The sequence below is a fragment of the Pomacea canaliculata genome, linkage group LG2, assembly GCF_003073045.1.
Source record: "Pomacea canaliculata isolate SZHN2017 linkage group LG2, ASM307304v1, whole genome shotgun sequence".
Classification (NCBI taxonomy): domain Eukaryota; kingdom Metazoa; phylum Mollusca; class Gastropoda; order Architaenioglossa; family Ampullariidae; genus Pomacea; species Pomacea canaliculata.
The window spans coordinates 30,613,337-30,640,383 of record NC_037591.1 but is presented as its reverse complement, the minus strand read 5'-3'; the positions used below and the strand labels follow the sequence as shown (position 1 = coordinate 30,640,383).

Here is a 27,047-nt window from a genome sequence, read left to right as displayed (position 1 = left end):
GTTATGATGTATTTGTCATTCGTTCGCTAGCAGCTTTTTTTCTAAATCTCCCAAATTTAACTGAATTTTTTTTTTAATGAAGGAATAGGCAGTCTAGGTTTTTCTCCCCTCCCTTCTATTTTATTCTGTCTAGGGGAGGTGAGAGAAAGGGTATGTGAAGATTTTACCCTTTGTGAATACGGTTCAATTTCAGTAATGCATTTTATCGGGAAGAGGTGAGAAGGGAGAGGAGGTTGATTTTTGTTTTGTTGTTTTTGGTTTGTTTGTTTGGTCGGGGGGAGACACTGGAGGACGAAAATTAATCGCGGGACAGAAACAAGCCACAGTCGCACATCGTGCCAGCTTGTGCACAGCCCGAAACTCAGTAGGTAAAACGGTATTTCGAGGTACAGAACGAACCATATCAAAGTATCCTTTGTCCGTCCTGATGTAACCAAACCACCGCTGCCCGACAGATCCGCCGCGGCAGTAAGAACATCTTTCTTTATTGATGACTGGGACACAGAGGGCCCCCAGTGAGAGTAGCACACTAGGCCTAAGCTACAGGAGGTGTTGTGGGGGAGGGGTATGGAGGCGGCGGTGCGCGTGCAGCGTCGCATCAGGTAACATCCAGGTGGGTTGCACGGCGCCAGGTAGGCCACGCATTGCGCGCTCAAGAGACGCCGAGGTGGAGGGAGAAAAGAGTAGAGAAGGTGGGGTTGGGGGCAAATAAACGTTTTCAAACAGTTGGCGGTGGGTGAGTCACGGGCTTTTCACCTGAGGAAGGACGGATAAAAACGTTCAGCCTCCCTTCATGCAGTCCCTGGAAGGAGGGAGGATCTGAGAGCAGGCAGATGTTGAAGCGAGCGGGCTATAGAGAGGCGTTGCTACAGCTTTAGTAGTGGTACTTTGCGTGTTAGCATTAGACGTTGAAGGAACGTGCATAGATGTGTTCGTTTCTCGGCCACTTTGCATAAGAGAGAGAGAGGGAGAGGAGTTGGGTGAGGGAGCAGTGAAGTATGGTGTTTTCTTCCTGTCTCTGACCTATGACCCTGAGCCTGCGAAAGGGTTGTCACCAACCCCATTGTTTTAGTGGCAGCGAGCAAGTCATTAAATGCCCCTCTCCGACACACCCCTACACACACTTTGACTATTTCGTGTACTGCTGGGTGGAGTAGGAGCAAAATGTGTGGGTAGCATGATAACAAATTAATTGTCGGCAGTACCCTTAGCATCACTGAGGAATATAGTGAGTTTCAACAAGGAAGGGCATGATATTCATTCTTGTTTTGCTTTTTTTTTTTCCCCAGCTAGTGTTCCTCTACCCCAAACTAATTTTAGGTTATCGTCCAATGTTTTCCAAAGTACAAAATAGAGGGCTACATTAAGTCATACGTTGTTTAAGATACATGTACATTGGTGCCAAAGCAAAATTTACGATCATTCAGGCAGCAGCCTTAGCATTTTACCTTCCGCAAGTAGAATGCCCTCAGGCCTTCTGTCCTACCTTTCATTGAATGATGAGGCTGTGTTGTGTGGCTGGAAATTCAGCAGGAGATTCAGTGTCTTCCACATTGTCAGGACTCCTACCCTTTTTGGCACCTTTCCCCCCCTCCACCGTAGCTGTAGCCCATCTATACCAGCTGCCCACCCACATGAATACCCTGTGGTCTCTAACGCCCAACACAGCCTTTCCTGGAATAACATCACTGAATCCAAGTAATGCTGGCGGCAGTGGTGGAACAGAGTAAGTTGCCCAGGTTCTTAGAAAACAATGATGACTTGTTTTGGGCTAGATGTAGTTGAATTTTTCTGGACTTGCTGGTAAAATGGCTCCGATTACAAAAGCTGGAATGGGAGTGGAAGTTGTTTATGTTTGTAACAACATTCCATATAAGGATTATAAGCCATTGACTTAAAATAATCACAAGCCTAACATTCTAGGTGTTTTTACAATTTTTCCATATCCTGTGTGTGTATGTGCCCTTAAAAACTATTTCATTATTTATGTTATGAGCAATTTCTTCTCTTGCCTAAAAAACAAGGAAACATTTTTATCATAGCTGTCACACCCAATATTTACAGAAAAGGCTTTTTTTAAGCGAGCAAGAGGATGTTTGCAATGCTGTAGTCCCTGACAAAAGTTGTGCTTGTTTGGAGCCAGGTATGATAAATAGCAAGACGTTAAATATCCCAGTAACCATCACAGCACTTTATCAAGAAGGCTTCTCTTCACAATCTCTCTTTCCCTCCCTGTAACATATGCACACACACATGTAGAAAGAGATTTTTAACATCTAAGCACTGGCAGTGAAGTGATTTTACCATTACTTATGGTTGTAAACAGGAATTCACCAGTTTCTTGTTTCGTTATACCCCTTCTAGCCATATGTTAGAAATATGTGTGTGTGTCTCGAGCGAGAGAAAGAGGTAGATTAAGAATCATGGTGAACAGCAGAGCTGCATTTCTTGAGTTTCTGTGTAAAGAGAAAGCTCCTTTACACACATAGGAGATGTTCTCATACATACTGGCAGTCCCATTGAATAACACTGAATTATGTTTATAGACTGTGTTCGCACCAAAAACTGAGGACCTCTTTTTTTTCTCTGGGTTTCTGCAGATCAGGTTCTGCTTTTAGTGAGCCACTTGAACCCTCCACCCACCTGACATGCCATAAACATGAGCGTGGTTAAATAATGCCTCATCTTCCTGCATGGCATGTTGCTGATGGTAACTGTCAGTGACTCTCTCTGCCAAAGCATGGCTGTGCAACAGATGTGACTGTCCATTTGTGTGATGCAGGCATCAAGCCTGATGAGAAGAAGACGTTAATGTAGACACCTTCGGGAACACTTTATTGCATTCAGTCTAGCATGCAAGCAGGTGTTAAAAGAAAATTGCTGCTTTCTGTAGCTTGGAGGGTTTTTCAATAGCTTATGTAGAGCATGCAGCTAGATGTGCTCTTATTTTAGTGAGGACCAGGCTAATAGTGTGAGCAAGGAATTGATGCAGTTTCAGGTTTTATAAATTCTGGTTAGTAGACTTAGTCCAAAACATGAAAACACAGATGCAGTTACACATTAGCAAACTGAGAAAATGTGCTGGTTGATTTGTTGCATGTACATGTGCAGACACACAATTATGCTATAATTATACTATAAATTAAAATATTAACTGAGAATTATATCAGACTGATTTGTTTTGGTAGTGCAGGAAGTGCATGCAAACTGGGCTTTTTGACAAACATTCTTTTATGGTATACTTAATTATCAGTGGACAGTCCTGTGAATGTGAGGAAAGAAATTGGAGGGACTGATTTTTGATAGGTTTGTTTTAAATGTAGATAATGTTTTTATGCAAAAGAATAATTAGATACTAATATCAACAGAGTTAAATACATATGGACTGATACACATACAAGTGCATACTAGTCAAAAAATTATGATTTTAAAATTTCTTTTGAGGCAATGATTGTTAGAGAGCAGACATACTTTAGATTGGCTAGGTATTTGCCTCTTTTTCATAATATTCCTCAAAAAGTGAGGAATTCTGCATTCATGTTAAGTGCATTATGACCTAAACAAACCAGCAGTATAGTTGAGCACTTTCTGTATAATGTTTGACACCAAAAATTCATTCCTGGTTGGGGCTACTGTCTGTGTGGAGTAATAATTGTGCAGCTAACTTGTGCACCCCGTGGGCATGACCTTTAGCAGTTCCAAGTTAGCATCTTCATTTTACAGGGGACACAACCTACTTGAACTGAATGCATTGGGTCTTCAGAGGACCATAGTAACAAGAGAAAAGTTATTTTGAGAAAAAAGAAATATATAAAAGTGTTCAGTGTGAGATGGAGGTAATGGGTGGATTATATTTTCTTGTCGCTAATTTTGCACTGATGTGGGAGGGTTAAAAGTCATTATGGTTATGTGTGATGTGTGATGGTTATGTGTGATGTTTTTTGCAAAATCACTACACACTCAAAAGATTTGTTACTGTATGTCTGCTTCTAAGTGTCAGACTTGATTTACCAAGAATCTGCTATTGTATTCTTCAAACAATATCTAGCAGAATTACTTGCTTGCTGGAAAATACCAAGAGAAAATTAAGTGAAAATTATCCTTTCATTATATATCTTAATTGAAATTTCCCTTGTTTGTAATTCTGTAGCTGTTTACATTGAGTATTATGTTTTGTGGGCTTTTTTTTAAAAAAAAACAGGCCATTCTGCGAGGAGGTGGTGATGCAGCAGGACGGTCATTGAGTCCTTCTCCTCCTGAGCATCGTGTCTCCCGCCCTGTTTCCACTGTGGTGAGACCTCCAGGCAAACAGTTGATTCCTGTTGACTCCATCACCATCAACAAGATGCTTGGGGAGGGAGAATTTGGTGTTGTGCAGCAGGGAGTCTGGACCACTGAGACAGGAGATAAAGTAGGTGAAAACAAGGATGCCGTTTAACTTTTTTTCCAGCTTCATCAGGTAACTTAATTCCACCATCCATATGTCTTGAAAGCTGCACCCTAAAGCAGTTTCAAGAGGGTTTATTTTTATGCTTGGATTTCAAGGGCTCAAAATTTCATGCTAGGATGCTGGAATAAAATGTGATTATCCTGTTCATATTTTGTGTGCAGTAAATAAATTTTGAGAACTTGCTTTCAAAACAAAAGTTTAGAATTTTTCATATCTTTGTAGTGTAAAAGATATGAAAAATTCTGAAACTTTTGTTTTGCTGTATGTTAATCTTTGCTGTTTTTTGTTCTTTGTTTTGCAAATTTTTTGATGGAATTAAAGTGCTTTATCTTTTAGGAATCAGAATCTTGACCTAGTTCCTCAGTCAGCTTCTTTTGTTAATTATTTGTTGTTGTGATTGTTTAGCTTTGTACATCATTATAACTCATCATTGTCTAATGTCTTGCTACTGATGGCTGTACACTTTATATGGATGTTTAGTCAATAATTGTCCATTTGAAAAAGACTGCTCATCTTCAGAGCTTTTAAGTAAGAAATTAAACATATAGTTTGTATCCCTTGCCATCTTCGTCATTTTCACCCAAGGCATATGCAGAACAAAGAAAAAAGTAGAGTAGGTATCAACTGTTTTGACTGGAAAACCACTGTGACCTTATGACCTGCTGATTGGCTCCACAGGTGCAGGTTGCCATAAAGTGTCTGAGCAAAGAACGTATGCAGAACGGCACACAGGAGTTCCTGAAGGAGGCTGGCATAATGCAGGCCGTGGACCATGACAACATTGTTCGCATGTATGGTGTGGTGCTGGACAAGGAGAACTCCCTCATGCTGGTAAGCAGAAACTTTTTTGCTCTCAAGGACCCTTTATTAGTAAAGAAGGAAAGAAGAGATGCCAACTTAAGGTTGAGGAAAACAAGAAAAGCATTAGCTACTCTGTTTTAATAGTGTCTGTGTGTGGATGAGTGCATGCTAGAATGCATGCATGACTGACGGTGTTGAGGAAGGAAATACAAGATTGTCACATGATGACAGTGGCTTGCTTGCAGCCTGAAAAAGGTAAAGGCTGTCTCCCAATCCTTTTTAGATGTTAGAGACTACACTTTTCTCAGGAACAGATTTTTCATGAAGTCAGTGCCCATCTCCTCGCTGCATAACCAACCCCCTGTGGAGTTAGGTAGCCTTTCATGATAGCTGGGCTGAGTGGAGGAATTCTACTGCACAGCGTACAAGTACCAAACTGGCATGTTTCTAGCATTTTACAGGTCTTTTGTTGCTCCCTTCTCTTACCCCAGAGTATTTAATTGTGTGGGTCGAACATGTTTGGAAGAGTGGCAGTGAGGTGGCATGAGCTGCAGATGTGATATACATTATGCAGTAGTTCATTCTCCCTTCTCATCCTCCCAACATCACCAGACTATTTGCCTGAGGCAAAGTATAGGATGACTCATGAATGGTCAAGGACCACCATAACAGGGAAGATTGGGAGACTGGCTGTGGAGGCCAATTGAGCTGGTGGAAGAGATAATGGATCATTCAACCACACATCTCACCCCTCACATCTTACAGTCTATAAAAGTTGTGTTTTCCCTGAATAAAGTGCAGTTGAAATATAAGATTGTCCAGGAAAATTAGGTGATACAGTGATACCTCGGTTCTCGAACATAATTCGTTCCGGGAGGACGGTCGAGAACCAAATTGTTCGAGAACCGAAGCAATGAAACCCAAAGGAAATAATGGAAACTGGATTAATTCGTTCCAAGCCCCAGAAAATGCCTATTTATTGGCCTAATTTGTATATAATATGTAGAAAAACATGAGTCTCAACAAGAAATAAGAAATAAAAGTGTACATGTATTTATTAAAACAAAACAAAAACAAAAATGTACAGTACAGTACAGTAAATTGTGTTTCATTTACTGTACCTGTACCAAACTTTATGGCAGGAGGGAATGAATGTGGAGGGAGGAGGGAAGGGGGATGGTTATTGTCACTGATGACGCAAGCAGGCGCGTGGGCCGAATGAACGCCATTCGGCTCAACTCGGCTCATCTCGGACGTTCGGATGTTCGAGTTCCAAATATTTGTTCGAATTCCAAGACAAAATTTTCTCGAATTTCCTGGTCGAATACCGATTTGGTCGAAAGTCAAGGCGTTCGAGAACCGAGGTATCACTGTATATCATCCATACTATATAAATATTGCTGGTGGTGTACAGAAGATTTTATGAGCACTTGCATTTTCATTTTATTGTTGTTTAATAAGTTAATGCATGAATGAATAGTGACACCTGTATGTCAGTAAACTCTGGACACATCACTTTGGAGAGTAGTGGAATGATGCTTAGGGTTTCTAACGAGACAACAGTGTTGCTGAAAGATAAAGATGATCTTTGTGCACTTTCTTTGCATACAATCTTCACCATTACACCATTACAGCCTTAGGCAGAAGTTGTGAATATCATGTTGGCCTGTGGCTTACCTGCCTGTAGCAGAGCCCAACTTTTCCTGAATTGAGATGCTGAGAGAGAGAGAGCAAGTCCTGTATGTATGTGGTGTGCACACACATAGAAACATATATCAAAACATTGTTTTTTGCAGTGTACCATATTCTGCCACACTTGTTTTTAAAAGCACAAGAAATTTGATGAATGAGTAATATGTCATATATTTGTAAATAGCAGCAACAATAGCTGCTTGTAACAGTGGCTGTGTTATTGATGACATTAATTATGAAAATTATGAAAAGAAGCCATTTGTAACCTGCAGACCAAGGTGACCTCAACCCCATCTCTGTGTTACCCTGACCTATGCATTATAGTCATGCGTGCACATGCTCTGCCATCCCTTCTGCCACAGCCATATTTTCTGTAAAGTCACGACAATTGCCCGATCATAAAGTTTCTTGACACTCACATGGACTGTTTTTTGTTGTTTTTTTTTGTAGGTTGAAACTTTGTTAACAAGGCTATTAATCTTGGGGATCAGGCCAGCAGTCTAGTGATAGTAAATGGTGATTTATTTACCAAGTGCTTGTGACTAGAAGCAGCAGATCTGTGTTGCAACATTAGTGTGGTAGACTACAGCTTCGTTGACTTGGTGCTTGAACTTAATCTAAGTCTTTCAGCTTTTACCATTGTGAGTCTTGCAGGCGACCGTTGTGCTTTGGTCACACCACGTTAATTAAAATAACAGAATTATGCAGTAAAATGCCTACATCCACTGACAAATTATTTTTTGACATTGTATGTTGTCTTCCTTCCACCCCGCAAGTGTCACTGGTGACAATTGAGAGCAGGGTTTTATTGGTGCATAATTTAGTAATATTTTTCTGTTGGCTTTTTTGCAATTCCTTACAAGGTCCTACAAACAACAGGTAACACATAAAATCATGAGAATGGGCTCAGTGGTGAAAGAAAGTGTGAAATAGAGAAAACACAAACATTACTACTTAGAGAAAGAGCAATTTCACTTTATTTTGAATTAAAGTGATAGTTACTACCATAGCAGAAGTTAAGTCAGCTGTAAAATAGTAAGAAATTTTTTTTCTTCTGAAAAACATGTAACATGTCATAAAATTGCATTGGTAGTTTCATAGAGAGAAGAGTGCTTTTGCCAAGTCCTTCATACCAACTGCAATATCACTTTTGAACAGAACTAACAAATGTACATGTATCACTTATGAGAGTTCCCAACAAAAGAAAATTTCTGTCTCTGTTGTGAACGAAAGTAGACAATAAAAATGTATTCAGTGTGGTGAGTGCTTATGCCTTTCATTTCCATCATCATGCTGCAGGTGACAGAACTGGCACCCATGCGTTCTTTGCTCGAGTGTTTGAAGGAGCCATCATTGCGGCTGGACTTCCCTATTCCAAAGCTCTGTGATTTTGCTCAGCAAGTATGTGATGGCATGAGCTATCTGGAGAGCAAGCGTCTTATTCATCGGGACCTGGCTGCTAGAAACATCCTGGTTTTCTCAAAGAATAAGGTGTGTGACTTTGGGGTATTGTTTTCAGCACAAAAGTCTTTTCTTTTTTTTTTAATTAAAGAAAGAATTGTGAACTGGATGATAGAAGGCTTTTAACTAAATTCATAAAGCAGTTGTTTTTGTTTTGTTTTTGTTTTTTTGTTAAAGGGCAGCTGATTTGTGCAAATGACAGATTAATACATAATAAAAAATCCTATTATGGAAAAAGTGCTATTTTGGGGGAAGTGGTTTTATTTTCACCAGTATGTCCACTAGTTCTTAAACCTCTGTGTGTATATTGCAGGTGAAGATCAGTGATCTGGGTTTGTCAAGAGCACTAGGTGTTGGAAAAGATTACTACCAGAGCACCTTCAATATCAATCTCAAGTTACCCATTGCATGGTGAGCACTCAAACAGCATGCATGCTCCTATAAACTTACTGGTGCCTACTTCGTCCTCCTTAGGCTACCTACTTTCGCTGTCTGAAAGTTTTAGTCATGAATAGGAGCTAGAGAATATCTTCAAATAAGATGATTTAGCAATTCTGTTGATTGTAGGAATTTCTTTAAGTATTGTGCACATTTCTGCGGGCAGGTGTGCACCAGAATGTGTCAATTTTCTGAAGTTTACCTCAGCCAGCGATGTGTGGTCATATGGCATCACTTTGTGGGAGTTCTTCACCTATGGCTTCCAGCCATGGGCTGGTCTGAACGGACAGCAGGTAAGAAATCCACGCTTATTCGTCTGTAGTTACAGGACGGACAAATCTGCATGTCGGTTGGTTTTTCTGTGCATGCATGTAATGTGACTGGAAATGATTTGAGGACTTCTCTGTGACAGTTGCTTAAATATTCAGGATCTTTATACATGTACTTCATTCTGTGTCCAGATATTAGAGGCTATTGATGAACCCTCTAGTCAACGTTTAGAACAGCCAGACTTATGTTCAAAGGAATACTATGCCCTTATGTGCAAATGTTGGGAGCATGACCCTGAGCGGCGACCAACATTTAGCCAAATTTTCATCACCTTGCCACAGGTAAGCTCTGTAACAGATAAATTATTCGTGGAAAAGAAAGCATAGATTAAAATAAGCAAACAAGCAGCCAATGCAGAAAAGGAATTGGAAATGAAGATACATTTTGTAAGGTCCAGCTAGCTCTGTGTTTACAGATAGCTTCGACACATCACTTTGTTCTTTTTGTTACAATTTCATTTAACACTATATTGAGGAGTTTCTTTGGTATAATTTAAAAGTTTTTAATAGAACGTCTGCAGAATTTATAAAATCGCTCATTCTACAATTATTCCATGTATTCGTACTTAGCAATAAAGAATGCCGAAGTATTTAGTAGCAGGAACTGTGTGTGTGTGTGTGTGTGTGTGAAATTTTTATGCTCGAGTGACCTAGACACAAGCCTATTACCACTGCATCTAAAGTAAATTTATCCATTTGTACACTTACATAATTGATGTTTTTGAAATGAGATGGGAATGTGTTCTCTTCCCCACAGATACGACCAATTCAGGTGAAAGCTGTCAAGGATTATCCCAACCCAGTTGTGGAAAAAGACTACCTATATTACAAAAACTACGATATTATTATTGTTCTAGACAAAAAGTAAGTTTTGGAGACAAAATTAGTATACAGGGCCAGGACTTGAAACACAATCCTGACCTTTGGTGTTTCACTTTATCTAATCCATTGGAGACTCTAAATGATTGAAGAGGCTGCTTTTCTGAAATACCCATTTAGCCACCATATTGCACTAATTATGTGATGATACCCATGCTTAAAATCTTTGTTCCTGTCTGGTTCACTTTAGACAGTATTAACAAATCCATTTTCTTCGAAGTAACTAATCTACATGCTCTGTCTTTTCTCATCTGTTACTGTACATAGTGTATTTTAAAAAATGTTTACGGTAGTCCATAATCTTGGTCTTTGGGAAGTTAGGCAGAGGCAGCCTTGTCTTCGGCCAACATTTCTGAAGGCACTGCTTTTTTCGCTACTTTTTTCCCCCCAGCCCTCTAGAGAGTGGGGAACTTTTTTAAATGCTGGAAGGAAGAATTATTTTGCATCACAAATGAGAGATATGTTATAGTTTGCCAGGGTAAAGAAAGAGCATAATGAGAAAGGGAGACTTGCTGAAGTTAGAATTTGTTGTAGTTGTGGCATCGTAGATAGGTACAGAAATTAAACTGCTTACCATGTTTCATGTATGTATGTGTGTGCTTGCACATGTTTATGTGCACGTGCAGCCCTGCCAATGCTCCTTCACCAGGCCTGTGGAAGGGTTGTCTTTCTAATGGCAAGAGTGGTTTTTTTGATCCTACAAACACTGTAAGCTTTGTGGAGCCCAAGACTAGTCCCATATCTTTACCTAAGACCTCATTGTCACGAAAAGGTGGGTGTAGCACACCAGCATCTTTGCTGTTAACGTTTTGATAAAATCACCTTGATATATCTGTACATTTGAAGAGATTTCAAAAAGGTAGAACACTGGCAAAGTGTATTTTTGTCCCTGTCACTTCTGTCTTGTGCAAAATATCATTAAATAATGTTAGTTTCTATTATTTTTATGTCTCTCTGTTTTCATGAACTTTGTCAATAAATGTTCAAAAGAGAACAAATCTCTAATGGCATTTTTCTTCCTTTTGCTCCACTTATAAAATGTTTCAGAATCCAGCCGTAAATCAAGTCGCAAATTGCGGGCAGACATGATTGGTGCTCCGGAGAATGATCTGCGTCATACTGGTCACATTGGTTATGATGGAGCAGTCTTTGGGGACGTCTCCTTTATAGGGGACAACTACGATAAACTGCCACTAAAAGTGGGAGGTATAGGTATGCTGATGAGAAATTCCTTTGCTTCTGCCACAGTGTTTCATTCTCACAGTTTTCAAGCTACTTTATTTATAAGCTCATTTAGCTCCTGAGATAGAGCATTGTAATGTGTCTTGGTCACAGTAAAAGCCTAATAAATGGGAGAGAATTTCTGTGTGCACTTCGTTTCCATGTTATTGCTGTGTATTGCTAGCAGTTCATCTTCTTAATTGTATATTTCTGAAAACCAGTAGTAATAGAGACAAGGAGTTGCAATGTAAAGTGTTGTTTCTTGTGCTAATGTGACCATTAATCAGACCATCCACCTGCAGGTAAAGTTGATGTGAGCAGAGGCTCGTCGCTCTCATCTCTCCCACACATCACTGACAGCCCTGATCGCAATGGTTTTGTCAAATCCAGTACTTCAGATGACTCCCTCAATAAGCGAGGCACCAATGGCTATGGTCACTCATGGTAAGGGGAGGAGGATGGGCTAGTTGTTACATGACCCCCATAACATTCCTATGCTTTGCCTGGTTCTGGAGATTACGAGTAATGTTACACCTAGAGTGGGAAATAAAAATTGGGAATCTCTACTACTTGCAGTAACCAGACAATTGCAAATTTTTCTCTACAACAATGATACAAACTAATTTAGCTGCTGTGCTAGCTGCCAGTTTCTTCAAGTAGCATATAGATGCACCATTTGCTGTTGGATCATATCTGCTAGGCTGTAGATATGATCCAACAGAGTCTGCCAATGTAATTTAAATGTATCAATGCAATCAACTGCAGAAGCGATCAGTACTGTCAGAAAGAGACGTAAGATGCTAACAGACTTTGAAGTGTCCATAGGCAAGACATCAAGGGAAGATGCTGTTAAATCCTTGTATTTGTTGATTTATGTTGTCAGGATAAGCCAAGAGTCACTGACAAGTACACAAACAGAAGACCAAAATGAGGGTTACTTTGACATCGATGATAACTCAATCTTTGCAGATTTCAAAATGCCTGATCTCTCGGTAAGGTGCTCTGTGTTCAAAAGCTGGGAAGAGACGTGTGTGTGTGTGTGAGACAAAGAAAAGTGCATGTATGTGTGCATGTGTCTGTAGATGAGTGGATGCGCAAATGTGAGATGTGCATGTAGAAAGGATTTTCCTCATTAAAAAAAGAAACTAGCTTCATCCAGTTTTAATGAAGTGTTTCTTTATTGTAACTTCTTTGCCATTTGTATCTAAAAGATTTTCATTGTTAGGGGTGGAAAATTCCTCCATGTTTGTCCTGTTAAATATTTTTTGTACTCCTTGTTTACAGAGCTCTTTTGACCTGGGTCCATCCTTTATGGATGAAGTGCTGAAGGCGTTGGATGAAAAGGAGAAGCAAGCAGAGGCAGCAATCTTCTCTGCCTCGAATGGAGGAAAATTTGAAGACTCTGTTTTCAGCGACGATCGAGTGGACCTGGGGGATAAAACACCTGTGGCTGAAAAAATACCATCATTTGAGGACAAAGGTAGATTAGAGGAAAAAGTAGGTGAGATGGACACAGTGCTACATCAGGCAGCACCACCCCCTCCTTTGCCTACCCAACCTCCACGTGTGGTAAGTAAACCTGTGACATTGAAGTGGTACTTCTCTCTGTGTGGCAAAAAGAGCATATTTTGTTGCTTAAACCCCACTAAAATACTGAACATATATTTAGCCTAATAGTTAATGCTAATTGATGCAGGAAAGGGACATCATGTTACTCCTGGTGATACAGATCAGACATGAAGGGGAAGTAAGGGTCATTTTGGAAGAAGGGATTGGTTATTTGGCAGTGAGGGTGTTCTGGCAGGTGTGAAAATAACAAACATGGCATTTATATTGTGTTAAAGCGTGTGAGGCATGGCCATAATTTGACACATCACTTCTGCTTGTGACAGCTGTCTTCAGATGCATTCTATGCTATCTCATCTTTCATAACATTTGTGCACAGTTAATGTTGAGCTACATGCATGACATCCCCTTATTGACAACAGCATGCTAATCCTGACCTTTATGACCTTTCAGGAAAGCACTCGAGAGAAGAAGCAGGCCAAGGTTAAACCCATGTCAGCCTCAGAGGAGAAAATGATGGAAGACGCCATCATCCTTGCCAACGAATGTGCAACAACACAACAACAGAGGCATAGTCAAAGCCAGAGCCCTCCCCGCAGCCCCACAGAGTCTGAGGATACCAAAATTGAACCACCAGAACATGCTATCGAAGCATCACCCAGCCTCATCACAAAACTGAAAAATTCTATACGTCGAAGCCCCAAGGCCGAGCGAAAAAGGACTTTTTCTGATGACTTGCCTCCTAAAGTGGAGCTTGACGAGGATGTACCTCTGAGTGCTCAAGAGGCGTACAACATTTTGGTCATGGGTGGCTCCAGAAGAGACAGTAGCAACGATGACCATTCAAGTGCTGAGAGAGTATCTGTATCAAGCGATGTAGTATTCACCAGTGATCCTTCTGATGTTGTTCCTAGTGAGCAAGCACCTCCTGTTGCTCCTTATGTCAAGTCCAGATTGGTGAACCCTTCTCCCCAGCCCAGACCTATGCCCAAGCCTCGGACAGACTCTTCCTCTAAAAAGTCAGAAATCCCAGTTCCCAAACCCCGACCAGAAATCCAACGAGTTGAACCCATCAGGCGACCCCCAGATTCTCCAGACTTGCCACTGAAGGAGGAAAAAAGGGAATCTCATATTCCAGTGGTAGTTTCTCGCAAGGAGAGTTGGTCCGATGCCAAAGAAAGGGAACGGGAACAGCTAAAGAAGACAATTGAGATTGTCCGAGTGGATTCCCCAACAAAAGAGGAGCAGTCAGTGATGCAGCTGTCAGGTGGAGAGGAAACTGAGACCAAGGAGTCCACACCTGAGCCTGATTCAGATTCAAATAAATTCTCTGCTTCTTCCACAGATGGCCGGGATTCTTCTCCAAAAGTGATGTCCCTTTTTGATGATGATTTCAGTGAACCATCACCAAGAGAGATTATGTCAAAACTCGCACGCGAGAGCCGCATGCGACGAAACCTTGACCACCAGCGAGTTCTTTCTGGCGAGAATCAGGATTGCCAGGCTGCTTCTGTGACTCGTGTACGCCGTGAACCACAGGGCATTCCAGGCAAAACTGCTTCTGTCATAAGTGCAAGCAGTGAAGATGGTGATAAGGACAGTGACGAAGTTGACACCAACCCTTTGCGAATGCTGCGTGGTGGTGCCATACCCATCCGGGCAGGCCGCGGAACATCAGGTATGAGCTCTTCTACGAAACAGTCATCTTTGCGCTATCCTAAACTCAATTTCTCCAGCAGCGTTTCCAGGAGCCTGTCCACCGATGAAACGACCATCCCTCCTTCCTCCACGTCGCCAGAGCCGCCTTCTTTGCCCCCTCGTGCCCGCAGCACCAGTGAGGAGTGCACAGATGATGCCAAAGGTGCCAGGAGAGATGCAGGGACCAGTGATGCTCCATCTTTGCCACCAAGAACCCCGCTTCGGCAGTTCAGCATGCCAGCACTGAATACTCGCCCACGGGAACGCAAGCATCCTCTTGTTTACTGCAAAGACCCCCCTACTTCATTGGCTGCCAGCATGGCCGCCACTACCAACACCAACATACACTCCGCTACATTCACTGCATCTGCTACACCGAGAATCTCTTCCTACCCTTCTTCTGTTGCTTCCCCAGCCCCTAGCTCAGTGTCGTACGTGTCTCGTGCCACTTTTGTTCGCTCCTCTTCCTTGCATGACAAGCCTTCCCAGTGTGAGGTACAGTTGCCGGCCTCTCGGCATAGGCCCCGCCCCCTCACCCTCGCTCCCCACTCTCCCAGGCAAGCCCCAAGCATGCCACCTTCCACCATTGCAGATCATGAGTATTGTGGCGTGGATATGGCTGCACTTGATGCTAGTGATAGCGATAACGTGTTTCACCCTAACAGCCATGATGGCCCTGCTAGCCCATCATCTTTGGCCAGCCCCTGCTACCTTTCGTCTAGGGAGCACAGGTCCCAGCTGGGGGGCAAGTCATCTGGGGGAGCCTCCCGGGCCAAGTTTGCCCCCCACAACGTTGAATGTAGCCTAGAGCAGCTAGGCTTCTATAACCAACAGGACCCATTTTGGGTACAAACAGTCTCTCTCTCTGACGTGCTTGAGCGAACCCATTCCAGCAACGCTTCCCACAGCTCGGAGGAGGTCTCACCTCTACTGCTGGTAAACTACAAGAACTCGGATAATGTCAGCTATGAAGACTTGCTTGACTTTGGCCTGGATAGGTAATTCTCATTTGCCCCATTTCATCCCCTGACCCCTGTCCTCCACCCTTATCCACTTGGTAGTTGCTTGGTTGAGTTGGTCTAAGCAAATGATCCATAGCCCCTCTGGGCCAGGAGTTTCTAGCACCATTGACGATGCAAATTGTCTCAAGCAGTATAGTTAGTGTGTCAGTCTTGCATTTTTGAAGTGCTCCCTAAAAGCGCTATGCGCAGACCATATACAGCTGTACTAATTAGTTTGCTATCACTCACAATATGGACCGTTCCTGAGGGGCATCTTGTAGTTTGTAAGTTCCTTCCTGCACATCTGTCTCTAGTTTTCATTGGTTCCACCCTCCCCCCATTTCCATCATGCTTGAAATTTTTTTTTTTTTTGACTGTTAACATTATTTGTCTACATCCTTTGCTTTATTTGGTGTTTTCTGAATTATATTTTATTGTTAACGAATATGATCCCATCTGCTATCCTTAGAGGACAAAGCTTAAAGTTATAAAAACTGTTTTTATAGATATTTAATCAGTACACGTATTATTAATCCACATTGCATTGTAAATTAAATAGTATATTTTAAACTATCAGAATTGTGCAAGATCTTTACTGAATGTTGAATACAATGTGGCTTATGTTCACTAATAATAATGAGAAATCTGACAAACCACATCTTTTTTAGTTGTGGTTTTGTTATTGCATATTTAGTTTGAGTAGTTTTTCTTCATTTCCTTACATGTTACATTCATTTATCTATATTAATAGCTAGCAAACCTGGCTAGGACATCTCAGATTGCTGTTGTTCTGAGAAGCAAATAATGTTGACACACTGGGTCTAACCACGGCTGTAGTTGTTATGCAGCTTTTGGTCAGGATTATGAAGTAAATAGCCAGGGTGTCAAGCCAGTTAAATATAAAATAGCAAATTCAAGATTTATAGACTTGTTATAGCAATGATAATGCTGTGAGCTTTTACAGCACGGTTTCCCACCCAAAAGGCCCTCCGTGCATTAAAACACAAAATTCCTGTGGTTCTGTAAAGTTAGTGGGATTGCTAGGTCTCTCTTTTGCCTGATGACATTCGTAAATCAAGATGTCAATGAGACAGATGTTCAGTCATTGGACTGGAGCACAATAGCTCAATAATCAAACACCTAGATCAAATCATCAGCAGAATATCCAGACCATCACAAAGCAGTTTTCTTCTCCAAATCACCATAGTTTCTAAACTGAAGACTTGAGAACAAAGTCTGTGGGTGTGAAAAAGATAAAAATGGATATGCTTTTGAAGTGTTGATGCAAGTAGTGATAGGCTTTTTCCCCAGTAGCGATAACAAAGAAGGCATGAAGATCCAGCTTAAAATAGAAGGGCATGATTTTTTTTCTTTTTTCATTTTGCTTTTACAGTTTTACAGCATGCAATCCTTGTTATCACCCATGGAAAGAACAGTCCATAATCCTCAGTCTCATTTTTTTAACCATTACAGTCTCTGCCCTCTCCTTCATGTTTATCTGCATTCACTTAACCCATCAAATATACATGTACAAAGTTTTTCATCATAGAAAAAGGTTAGGTTATCGGTGCTGGCACCTCCCTAATGAGACTAAAATGTTGATTATGTTACTTCTTCCTTGCCTCTCCATTTATCATCCCAGTTGCCAATATAGTGAGGATAGATAGGCTGTCCTGGAGTCAAATCTAATTTTGGGCATGCTGTTCTTTCTCTTCATGTGACACCTGTTTACAGGCTTTGCTGTGATGCAGCCTTAGTTGCTGGCTCCATGCAAAGCACCCATTCCAGTGCCCTCTCCATTTATCATCCCATTTAGAAATTAGTGATGTTCTTACCTAATGATATGCTTGTTTTAGCTTGTGAGATGCTTTTTCTTGATGTTGTCCAAGTTCTCTGTGTGTTTGTGTAAGTGTTTCTGTTCTATGGTACTATCATACTCAGAAAAACAGACTTGCCAACAAAGTGCATGAAGGAGACAACATGGAATTGAAGAGTTAAATCTAACTGGTTTTCAAAATTTATTTCTCCTACTTGCATTGTTCATTTGCACTATTTTGCTTAGTCCTTTTTTGCAAAATTAAAAAAAAATAATAATAAACTTTAAAAAATAGTAGAAAACTATCTTTCCTTTTTTTTTTTAGTTGTTTGCATGGTCATGAAGTCTTTTTTTTTTTTTTTAAATTATCTCCACAGGTATGCATTGCACATTAAGCTGCACTATTATATGTGTAGGAATGTGATTGTTTTAAAAGAGAAAAAAACATACATTTTGTAAAATGTCATGTGTTTCAGTTGGTATGTGTATAGCATGTAAAGTCCCTGTCCTTTTGCCATCATCTTTTTCTTAGACAAATCAGAGAGCATAAGCATGCTATAATACATATTCCTGCATTTAGCACTTTATTGCATGCAATCCGCTGGACATTGTGTAGTAACAGATCGTAATCAGAAGTGCTCTCAATCTAATTTTCTGTGTTGTGATGCACACTTGTTTAATCACAATGCATGCTGTTAAGTGTTTTTAAGACTAACACTATTTCTCCATGACAATGAAGAGATTAAGCTGGCAGCAGCAATCATGGTATATATATATTACAACTTTATTAATCTGCAAGGGCAATTAGCATGTAAGATTTGTAGGTGCTCGTGTTCTAGCAGTGTACAGATGAGTACATATACATGTTAACCACAGTGGATAAAGGTTTTACTACAAACACACATATCAGTAGGTACAGTGGGTGCACTGAATTAGTCACCTCAAGCTAACAACATCACACCCAGTAGAATTTATTAAGCACATGGAGTTAGTGATGGTAATTATAAGGTGATCAGGCTGTGATCATTGCTGTGTGAATAAGGAATTTGCTGGTTCTGACAGCAGGTTAAGCAAGCATTGCTGTCATTACTTTCAGTGAATCAAATCCTTTCATTTTTGGGGGGACAGAATTAGGTCAGCAGCATCCATTATTATTGTAAATGGCAATGCAGATTCTGTGAATTGTGGTAGAGCAAAGGTACGGAACTAGGCAAAGCACATCTGACTGTATAACTCGCATGAGCAGACATTGATTAAATTAACTGAGCCACAAAACATGCTCATTAAGCAGTTGAAAACATTTCATAACTCACATTCACAAATCATTTGGGTGCCTACTTTAAGATGCATTGCTGTCAAAATATAAATCATGAAATGTAAACTACTCATTAGAAAAGGCTGGTTGCTTTTACTATAGCCATATGGCACAGGTCATAGGCAAGAATTTGAGACTGCTAATCTTCAACTTTAAAACTTCACATAAAATCATGAGAAAATTGTGCACACGAGAAATGGCTCCAATTATGAGTACATTAGCTACTAGGAACACTGCCTTAAAGGTCTAGTGGGTTGAGACAGGGTTTTGTGAATTCCCTCCTGTTTACAGATACAAACCTAGGCATCACCATGCACAGAATGTCAACCTCACATTATCTCATATTTGTTTACAGCTATGCCTAATTGGCTAATATAATCTTGATGCCTGTGGTTTTGATTTATTTCTAAGCTTGGTGATGTATATATGTATCTGTATATCAAGGAGGTGGGAATGTATTTGTATTCATTAATATTTAGGGGGAAAGAGAATCACTGAGCTTTGCCTAGTCACTAGGTGTATGTGGGGGAGAAGGGAGGCATGCATTACTAAACCTAACATCACTGCTTTATTTACATCCACCAGTACTTACCCTACATCCATGCCTGTGATGTTTTGTTTTTGGGTGGGGGGGTTAGAAGAGAGTGTTTGGTGTAATCATGAATATAAGTTCGTGGTGTAATACAATCTTGCTTCTTAGTATTTCATTGAGCACATCAACTTCTCTTTAATTTGATGTTTCTGCTGACTTACCAGTTGAGGATAACTGAGAAACATTTCTATTAAGACTACACTTAAGACAATGTGCATCCTTTCATTATCCTGTACACACTGTTACATAATCAGTATGGTTATCCTCATAGCTGTCCTAGAAGGATTTCTTAAATGCTTTTGTTTTTCTTTATTGGTCACTCATTGTCACAGGATAGGCTGAATTTGCATCTATCTTTCCTGTTTCTTTGTTTTCATGGAGCACAGCACTCCTAGAAAACGTCAGGAACCATCTTTACCCATTGTAGGCCCTTGTGAGGTGGACATGTTCACCCTGCTTTTGTGAAGTTTCATGTGATTGCCACATTACAATGTCTTAATTGCTGTTTTCTCTACTTGATATTGAAAGCAATCCAGTGTATACTGCAAATAAAAATTTGCAGCAACTTTTCCAGATTGTACTCTTTCAGATTTGCATTTAGTTGAAAGGATGTTGATATTTTCAGAGCATATGGTGGGGGAGAGGTGGATCTTGAACTCTATGACTTCCTTTTTTTTCTATCATCCCCTTTTCAACACAACACTGCTGTAGCTGCACTTGTTCTACATAGCAGCATCAGAATACACTTTCAACATGTATGTTTCTGCTTAGAGTATAGACAGATTATAAAATTATAAATATTTTAGATTGTGGTGGTGGTGGATCTGCATGTTAATCTGATAACTGGATATAGTGGGTAGTTTTTAAGAATGGGGGGAACTATTTCCTTTCCACTGCCACCCATCTCATTTTCTGGGATTTTTTGTTAATGTAGATTTTCATTTATATATGCTGTATTCATCTACAGTATCTTCATTGTTATCATGCATAATTGAGCAAGCATATGCTATTGTAAAGATATGCTATGCCCACTTACAGCATGTCTTTGTGCACCAGTCATCACTGACTGGACTTATTTTGTAGTTAACAGGTCCAACAGTAAACATGTAATTTTTTTTTAATATCATACATTTTCTTTGTTGATCATGGTAATCATGACATTGCCATCATCTTCATATTTGTGCTGTTGATCAAATAGAGGCTGATGGTTTAAGCAAGGTTTGCCTTTGCATGTGCAATAGCAGCAGCAGAATTCAAAGTATTTTCACATTGGCCAATCAGGATTAAAGTAGTCTTAGCCTCCTTGGCATTATTTGACATTTTGTAAAAAGGTTCAAGTCCGAGTACCACTTGGGATTAACCCTCTTTACATGAAATCCTTAGCCTAAGTAATATGTGGGGTTAACACCACAGAAGTTGTCTAGTCCACTAACTACTTGGCTACATTTCTAGACCTTCCTTGAGGATAAACAAAACAATATTGTGCATTATAAAGTACCAGAAAATGGAAATTCCAAGGTTATAAATTGAGGGTGTTTTATGATGGATTGTATGTGTATGTTTAATAAAAAGTTAGAAAAGGAATTTTAGATATATATTTTTTAAATGTTTGACATTTTATTTAAGAGCTTGTGCTTTTTTTCTAATCATGACCATGCAAATTTGACCTGTGATTACAAATGAGCAAATAATTTATTTTTCTGTATTGTTCATGTTACATTTTTGTAAGCATGATTTTTATGTCATTTGCATTTATAAAAGTTCACAGTCGACTTGATTAGATTTGTTATGCTGCTTTATGGTTTTACTGATCATTAAAATCAGCTTTAATATAACTTTAAAGCAACAGCTTAGATAAATTTTTAGTCCTGGTCCTTCATGCTTTACAGAGATAAAATGATAACTTTTGGGTTGGTGATTGTGGTGGTTTGTAATTTCTTTCCAGTGGGGTGGGGGTGGGGGAGTTGCCATTTTGTCAGAATATAAACAAAATCTATATAAAAATATCATCCATGATTTCTTTTTTCAGTTTAGGATCACTTGGTAACAGGCCAAAAATAAAATTAATTATTGTGACTCAAAGAATGTTTAGTTATTCTTTTTTTTTTTTTTTTTTTTTTAGTATTCAGGGAACTATATATATATTTGAATGGCATCAAGTGTCACATTTCTGATAATTGTAACTTTTTTCTGTTGATAATGTTTTTATGTACAGTATTCTTTTATGTGATACAAGATGTGTTTGGCAGTCACTGAGTATGATGGTACAACCAAGTGATTTCAGCTGCATTCCTTTAAAAAATTATGCAAAGCATGAATGGATAAAGTATTTCGTAAGGCTTGTAAGAGTAATTTTGATAAGAAAATTGCCGTGAACTTAAGTAAATGTAGCTTTATTTAAGCTTATGCAATGACTAAATAAATCATAGTAGCTCCATGTGAATATGTTTTCTTGCTGTTCACAGTTGTTGATCATTACCAATTCATTCAACATGTGTCTGTACTTATTTTTCCATATTTCTTTACTGATATACTTCTAAGTCATCCAGTTATTTATAGAAACTTGGGCGACTGTCCATCTTATGCCCCTTATTGCTCAGTCCCCCAACTTTATGTACTGTGAGTAGGTGCTTGTACATGGGTGTGAATAGATGCTAGATGACATTTTTACATGATATGCTATTTTTCTTCTCTTCTCATGCCATCATGACTGTGTGTAAAATGCGTGCCTGCCCATTCCCTCCAACCACCCCCAACCCTGGATAGATCAGTGCCAAATAACATGTTGTAATGTTTCTGTTTAGCAGGGAGAAGAACTGCGAAGAGGTAGAAACTCTACAGAAAGTACTTGACAGTGAGGTAAGCATCAAAGAGACTGCCGCCATCACTTGAGTTTAGCTGCTTCCTTTGTGATGTTAGTTACTTGAAGGAGGCACAACTTTTTGTTATTCATTTGGGGTTGGTTGTTTTTACAAAGAAAGATGGAGGCTTATTATAACCCTTAAGCTGCAGTGTGGGAGAATATAAAAATATCATGTGTTCAGATTTAAGAGAGAGATTACCATAAATTTCAGATTATAAGTCACGGCGTTTTTCCTCAGCTTTAAACCCTGTGGCTTAAACAGCAGTGCAGTTTGTTTTGCAGATTTTTTTCGATTCTGATTAATATTTTATTGAGCTTCATGTTAAAGTGTTAACTGTTTGCGTTGTTACAGGGTTAACTGTTCACATTTTTAAATCAAAGCCGCATACAGTTAAAGCATTTGCTCAAGCACACGCCCTTATCATGCCTAAAATGGGATGCTTACGATGCAGCTTTCAAGTTGGAGGCGATCGACCTGGCCATTGAATAAGTTGTATATATTTACAGCTTATAAACCAGTGCAGCTTATTTGTGAACAAGAGAGAAGTTGGGGGACAAACATGAAAGAGAGCTAGAATATTTTTCAGTGAATATTGTAGAATATTTCATCAGTTAAAATCAGACAGGGGAAGTTGAAGGTTCTTTTTTCTGTACAAAAATATTAAGGGACTTAAAATCAGGGACCTAGAAAAGCGGAAGCTTTATTAAGGCCAAACATAATTCTTTGTATCCTTTTTTAAAATAAATGTGATCTTGTGTGGTAGGTGACTGCTGCTGAGTGCAGAAGGGCACTGGAAGAGACACGGTGGGACCTATGTCAAGCCATCAAGTACATCCGCCTCAAACAGCTGCTGTCATTACACCTGGCTGATGTACATACCTGCAAAAGAGCTCTCATGGCATCTGCTTGGGATGTGCATCGTGCAGCAGATCTGCTGTTGCAGCAGGACCATCAACAGCAGCATCAGTGGTACCAACAGCAGCCTCAACAGCATTTGCCCTCTAGCCCGGAATCACTGGATGTTTAATCTTCATACTTGTGATGTACATAAACGCAGTCATATCATAGCATGCATGTAGAAGTGACAGTTTCTTCCATTTGCAACGAAAGATCCACAGTTAGTTTTGAATGGGAGCATCTTTTTGATGGTGTCTTCCATCAACAACTTTTGCATCGGAGAGATATGGAATATGTATTAGAACTAGCCACATAGAATATTTGGCTGCTGACGTATATGACTTCACCAGTGGTAATCCTAAAGGAACATCCTGTAATTGGGAATCCTGAGCAGTTTGCATTTGGGATGTTGCCCTCAATATTCTTCCTGCCACAGTGATCTTACTCTGGCTTGGTTCTGCTGGTCTGTGCTTCTCCACTTTCCCATTGGTGTGAAGGAACTAATAGCATTGGAATGACTATTGACAGGATTTCAGAGAAATCCATCAGATAATGGCGTTTTTATTAACTTGTAGAAAAAAGAACTGGGATGAGTGTTTGATTTTATTTTACTTAATGTTGTAGAAATAAACACATAGTGGTTTGGGAAGATTCTTCTCCTTGACTTAGGTTCAGATTTAATGTGTTTTAATGGATGATTTTTTTTTTTAAATTAATGGATGTGAATGGATATATTTTCAACTTGCAACTGAAAACAATTCCTTTCTTAAAGTTTCGCCATAATTTTGTTTTGAAAGGTTTTGTTCTTTCTGTAGTTTAGTATAATTTGTGTTTGAAAAATGTGTGCATTGCTGAAGCATTCAGCACTAGAGAAAACTACATTTTTCTTTCCCCAGGCCTGTTATACACAATTTTAGGCTATTTTCTAATATTTTACAAGCACAAACGGCAAGCATAGCATTCCCAAAGAAGTCCAGCTGCTCAATATATTTTTTTCAGCTATTAAAAATACATTCACAACCAAGTTTTCAGTGTTTAAACGCATTTCATTGTATTAGGCATATGTGTGCAGTTAAACTGATTTGAAGTGTGTGGACAAAATTATAACATAAGCATCATTTAACAAAAACCATTAAACAAGATGTTAAAGTATACAACCCCTTTAAACATATTTTAGAATCATTTAATATGTTATTGATCTTACTGGTTTAAGGCAAAAACCTGTAGTCTAAACACTGACATGCATAGCATGTGGAGAGTGTCTGCTTCAGTTGACTTACATTCATTACTTTGTTGCACATGCAGGCAAATAAAGGCATGTCACCTGTGTACCCAACTCTAACTTATAATGGCTATGCCATTTTATGCTAAAAGCTTCATTTGTTTGACCTGTTTAAAGTTCATCTGTGTACAGTACAACTTAGCTATTAGATGATGCAAAATATCTCCAAACATTTTGTCATTTTGTCATATCTCGTTGGATATGTTCCTTTTCAAAGACTAAACTTTCACCAGTACTTGAGCTCCTTACTATATCTCTATATTCAGATCTATTTCTGTGCAGATTTCATCTTACTCAATTTAACTGTTTTGGCTATACACTTAACAGCACACTTTTAAATGTTTCAGGGTCAACCTTATCTAATAATCTCATATTGATTTTAATTATATGCATCTTTATCTTTTGCTATTGCTCTGGTGTACAACACTTTTAAACAGTTATCCACAGGCTGCGTGCTCATGATATGAGGTTGTGCGTGGTGCTTATGCAAAGTAGCAAGCTCAGTAAAGTGCCTGGGATATTGCCTGCATAATTGTTGAAAATCGTCTGACATGCATTAATTGCCTATATGTTCTCTTAGTAGTTGCTTTTTTGTTTGGTTGTTTATATGCTGCCATTTCAAAGGTCTACTTTCCCTTTTCTTTCTCTCACATACACCTCTCATTTCCCTACACCTCTCTTGCTTTTCTCTTGTGTTCAGATACACTTTCTCCCACTCACACACCCCCCAGCCAGCACATTGATGTTATAAACAGAATACCATATACAAAAGTGAGAGACTAAGTTTTTACAGAAGTTGATGATAGACTTCCTTAATCTTACCGCAGTGACTGTTTCTTGGTCTCTGCATAAACAGATTTTGAAGGATACAAACTGGTGAGAAGAAGATTGTAAAGTGACTGTAGGAATTTTTTCTGCTTTTGGTGGCAATATGGGAACAAAGAGAATGGTTTGACCTATGAAGATACAACCAGAATTTTTTTTTTTATGTTCATTCATAAATCCCACACCTTCACATTGTTCTGTCCACAAGGCATGTTCTTATGGTGTAGATGGATTTTGTCTTTTATTTCTCTTTTTTGCGTGTAATATCTGATTGTCGTACATTGTGCTGATGTAGAGTAGCACAGTGTAATCTGTAGTGTACATAATATCTAAGTATACATATACACACTTGAACAGCACTGCAACTTATATTAGACTGTAAACATGTGTAAAGCAGCACTGTAAAGTTTATCTTTTGCCAAGCTGATGTAGTCATTTATGTTTTGATGCAGTATTGCTTGTGTTGGCCATGTTCACTTTTGTGCAATACAGACTTCCTGATTTATTGATATATTTTGTTACTTTGTTTTATCAGATGATGTGTTTATTATTTCGATGAATATTTGTAGACCACTTTCCACATAATAAACCTACGGCTAACATAAAAACTCTTTCCTTTGAGGGTTCTGCTTGATGATGATCAGATATGTGTAGTCACTAGCTGACATCAGTGGCATCAGTTGATCCGTTAAAAAACATTTGTTGCATTAGGCTCAGAAAGAGAGTGAGAATATGTGTATATGTGTATGCTTCCATGTTTAGATGTAATTTTTCGTCAGGTTTTTTTTTTTTTTTGCAAAAGGGGTGGGGGGGGGTTGGTACATGAAGATGATAACCTGTTTTAATTCTGTAATATTGTTTTGGTTTTGTTTTGGGTTTTTTTTTTTTTTATCACATCCAAAATTTTAAAAAAATCACAAATTTGATTTTGTCACTCATGTCTACCTGTGTACACCTGCTTTGATAAAGAAGAAAACTTTCAGATTAGGAGTTTATGATCACTCACAAACACACCATTGCTTTATTTTTGTTGGGGGGGAGGGGTGTAGAGGTTTTGGGTTAGTGCTGAGTGGTTTGAAAGATTCTGGTTTAAAGAAACTGTGGTTATACTGTATGGTGTTTAATAAGTTACGTGATGAGATGCAGTCTATGTATGCAGCTTGTGTGGTGGTATAGTCAATGACCAGGATGAATGTTAAAATCCTGCAGTTTTGTTTGTTTTTATTCTAATTGCATCATCATGTTTGTTTCTGTAAGCAGTTTTCAACTAATAGTTCATTTTCTAATATTTATACAACAAAAGCATTGCATTATGTGAAAGCCAGTTGCCTTTCTTCCATAAATATTCTACCCTTGGCTTTATTTGGCAGGGTAGGGGGAGTAGAACTTAATGGGTACTGCATTTTTCTTATCAGCTGTTGCAAAGACCAGACATTTCTGTATGGACACAATTTAAAAGATTTTCTGCTCTACTCTTTTGATGTAAATAGTACGCAAATCAGTATAAATGAATGTGTGTGTCTACACATGTATGTATGTGATACGTGCTTTATTATCAAGTTTTATTTTTAAAAAAACGAAGTTCTGTTAAATTCTTTTGAAAATTGTTTTCTTACCTTTTGCCATACTCAGTACCGTATTTCCTGTCATGCCTGATGTACACATGCCCATAGCCTGATAGTACCATCTTTTACCTTAATCATATCTTCTAATCTCCTACAACGGGAAATACCTTTATGTTTGTGGTCCATTTTATGCTTTGCCGTTGTTTTGTACATAAAGACAGTGCTGTGTGCTACCAGGACAGTCTTTTTTAGTTGGTTCTTGGGATGCCAGTAGTGAATGATTGGATGACTTGGTGCATGTGAATGGCCAGCGTTTTTCACCTGTTGTATATTAATCCACCACACCTGGGATATT

The 27,047-nt window shown here is 39.2% G+C and overlaps 1 protein-coding gene across 1 annotated transcript in view; it reads left to right on the top strand.

Moving 5' to 3' along the window:
* The window catches only part of LOC112555718, a 31,434-nt gene extending 4,509 nt beyond the window's left edge, over positions 1-26,925 (top strand). Inside the window, exons 4-18 of the mRNA XM_025224214.1 lie at positions 4,202-4,411; positions 5,129-5,281; positions 8,243-8,434; positions 8,718-8,815; positions 9,009-9,135; positions 9,304-9,453; positions 9,929-10,035; positions 10,677-10,822; positions 11,098-11,262; positions 11,574-11,715; positions 12,155-12,263; positions 12,556-12,840; positions 13,291-15,533; positions 22,064-22,118; positions 22,887-26,925. Of these exons, the coding sequence (XP_025079999.1) occupies positions 4,202-4,411; positions 5,129-5,281; positions 8,243-8,434; positions 8,718-8,815; positions 9,009-9,135; positions 9,304-9,453; positions 9,929-10,035; positions 10,677-10,822; positions 11,098-11,262; positions 11,574-11,715; positions 12,155-12,263; positions 12,556-12,840; positions 13,291-15,533; positions 22,064-22,118; positions 22,887-23,150 (4,446 nt within the window). The 3' untranslated portion in view covers positions 23,151-26,925. The remainder of the gene's footprint in view (positions 1-4,201; positions 4,412-5,128; positions 5,282-8,242; positions 8,435-8,717; positions 8,816-9,008; positions 9,136-9,303; positions 9,454-9,928; positions 10,036-10,676; positions 10,823-11,097; positions 11,263-11,573; positions 11,716-12,154; positions 12,264-12,555; positions 12,841-13,290; positions 15,534-22,063; positions 22,119-22,886) is intronic.
* The last annotated feature ends 122 nt before the right edge of the window (positions 26,926-27,047 follow it).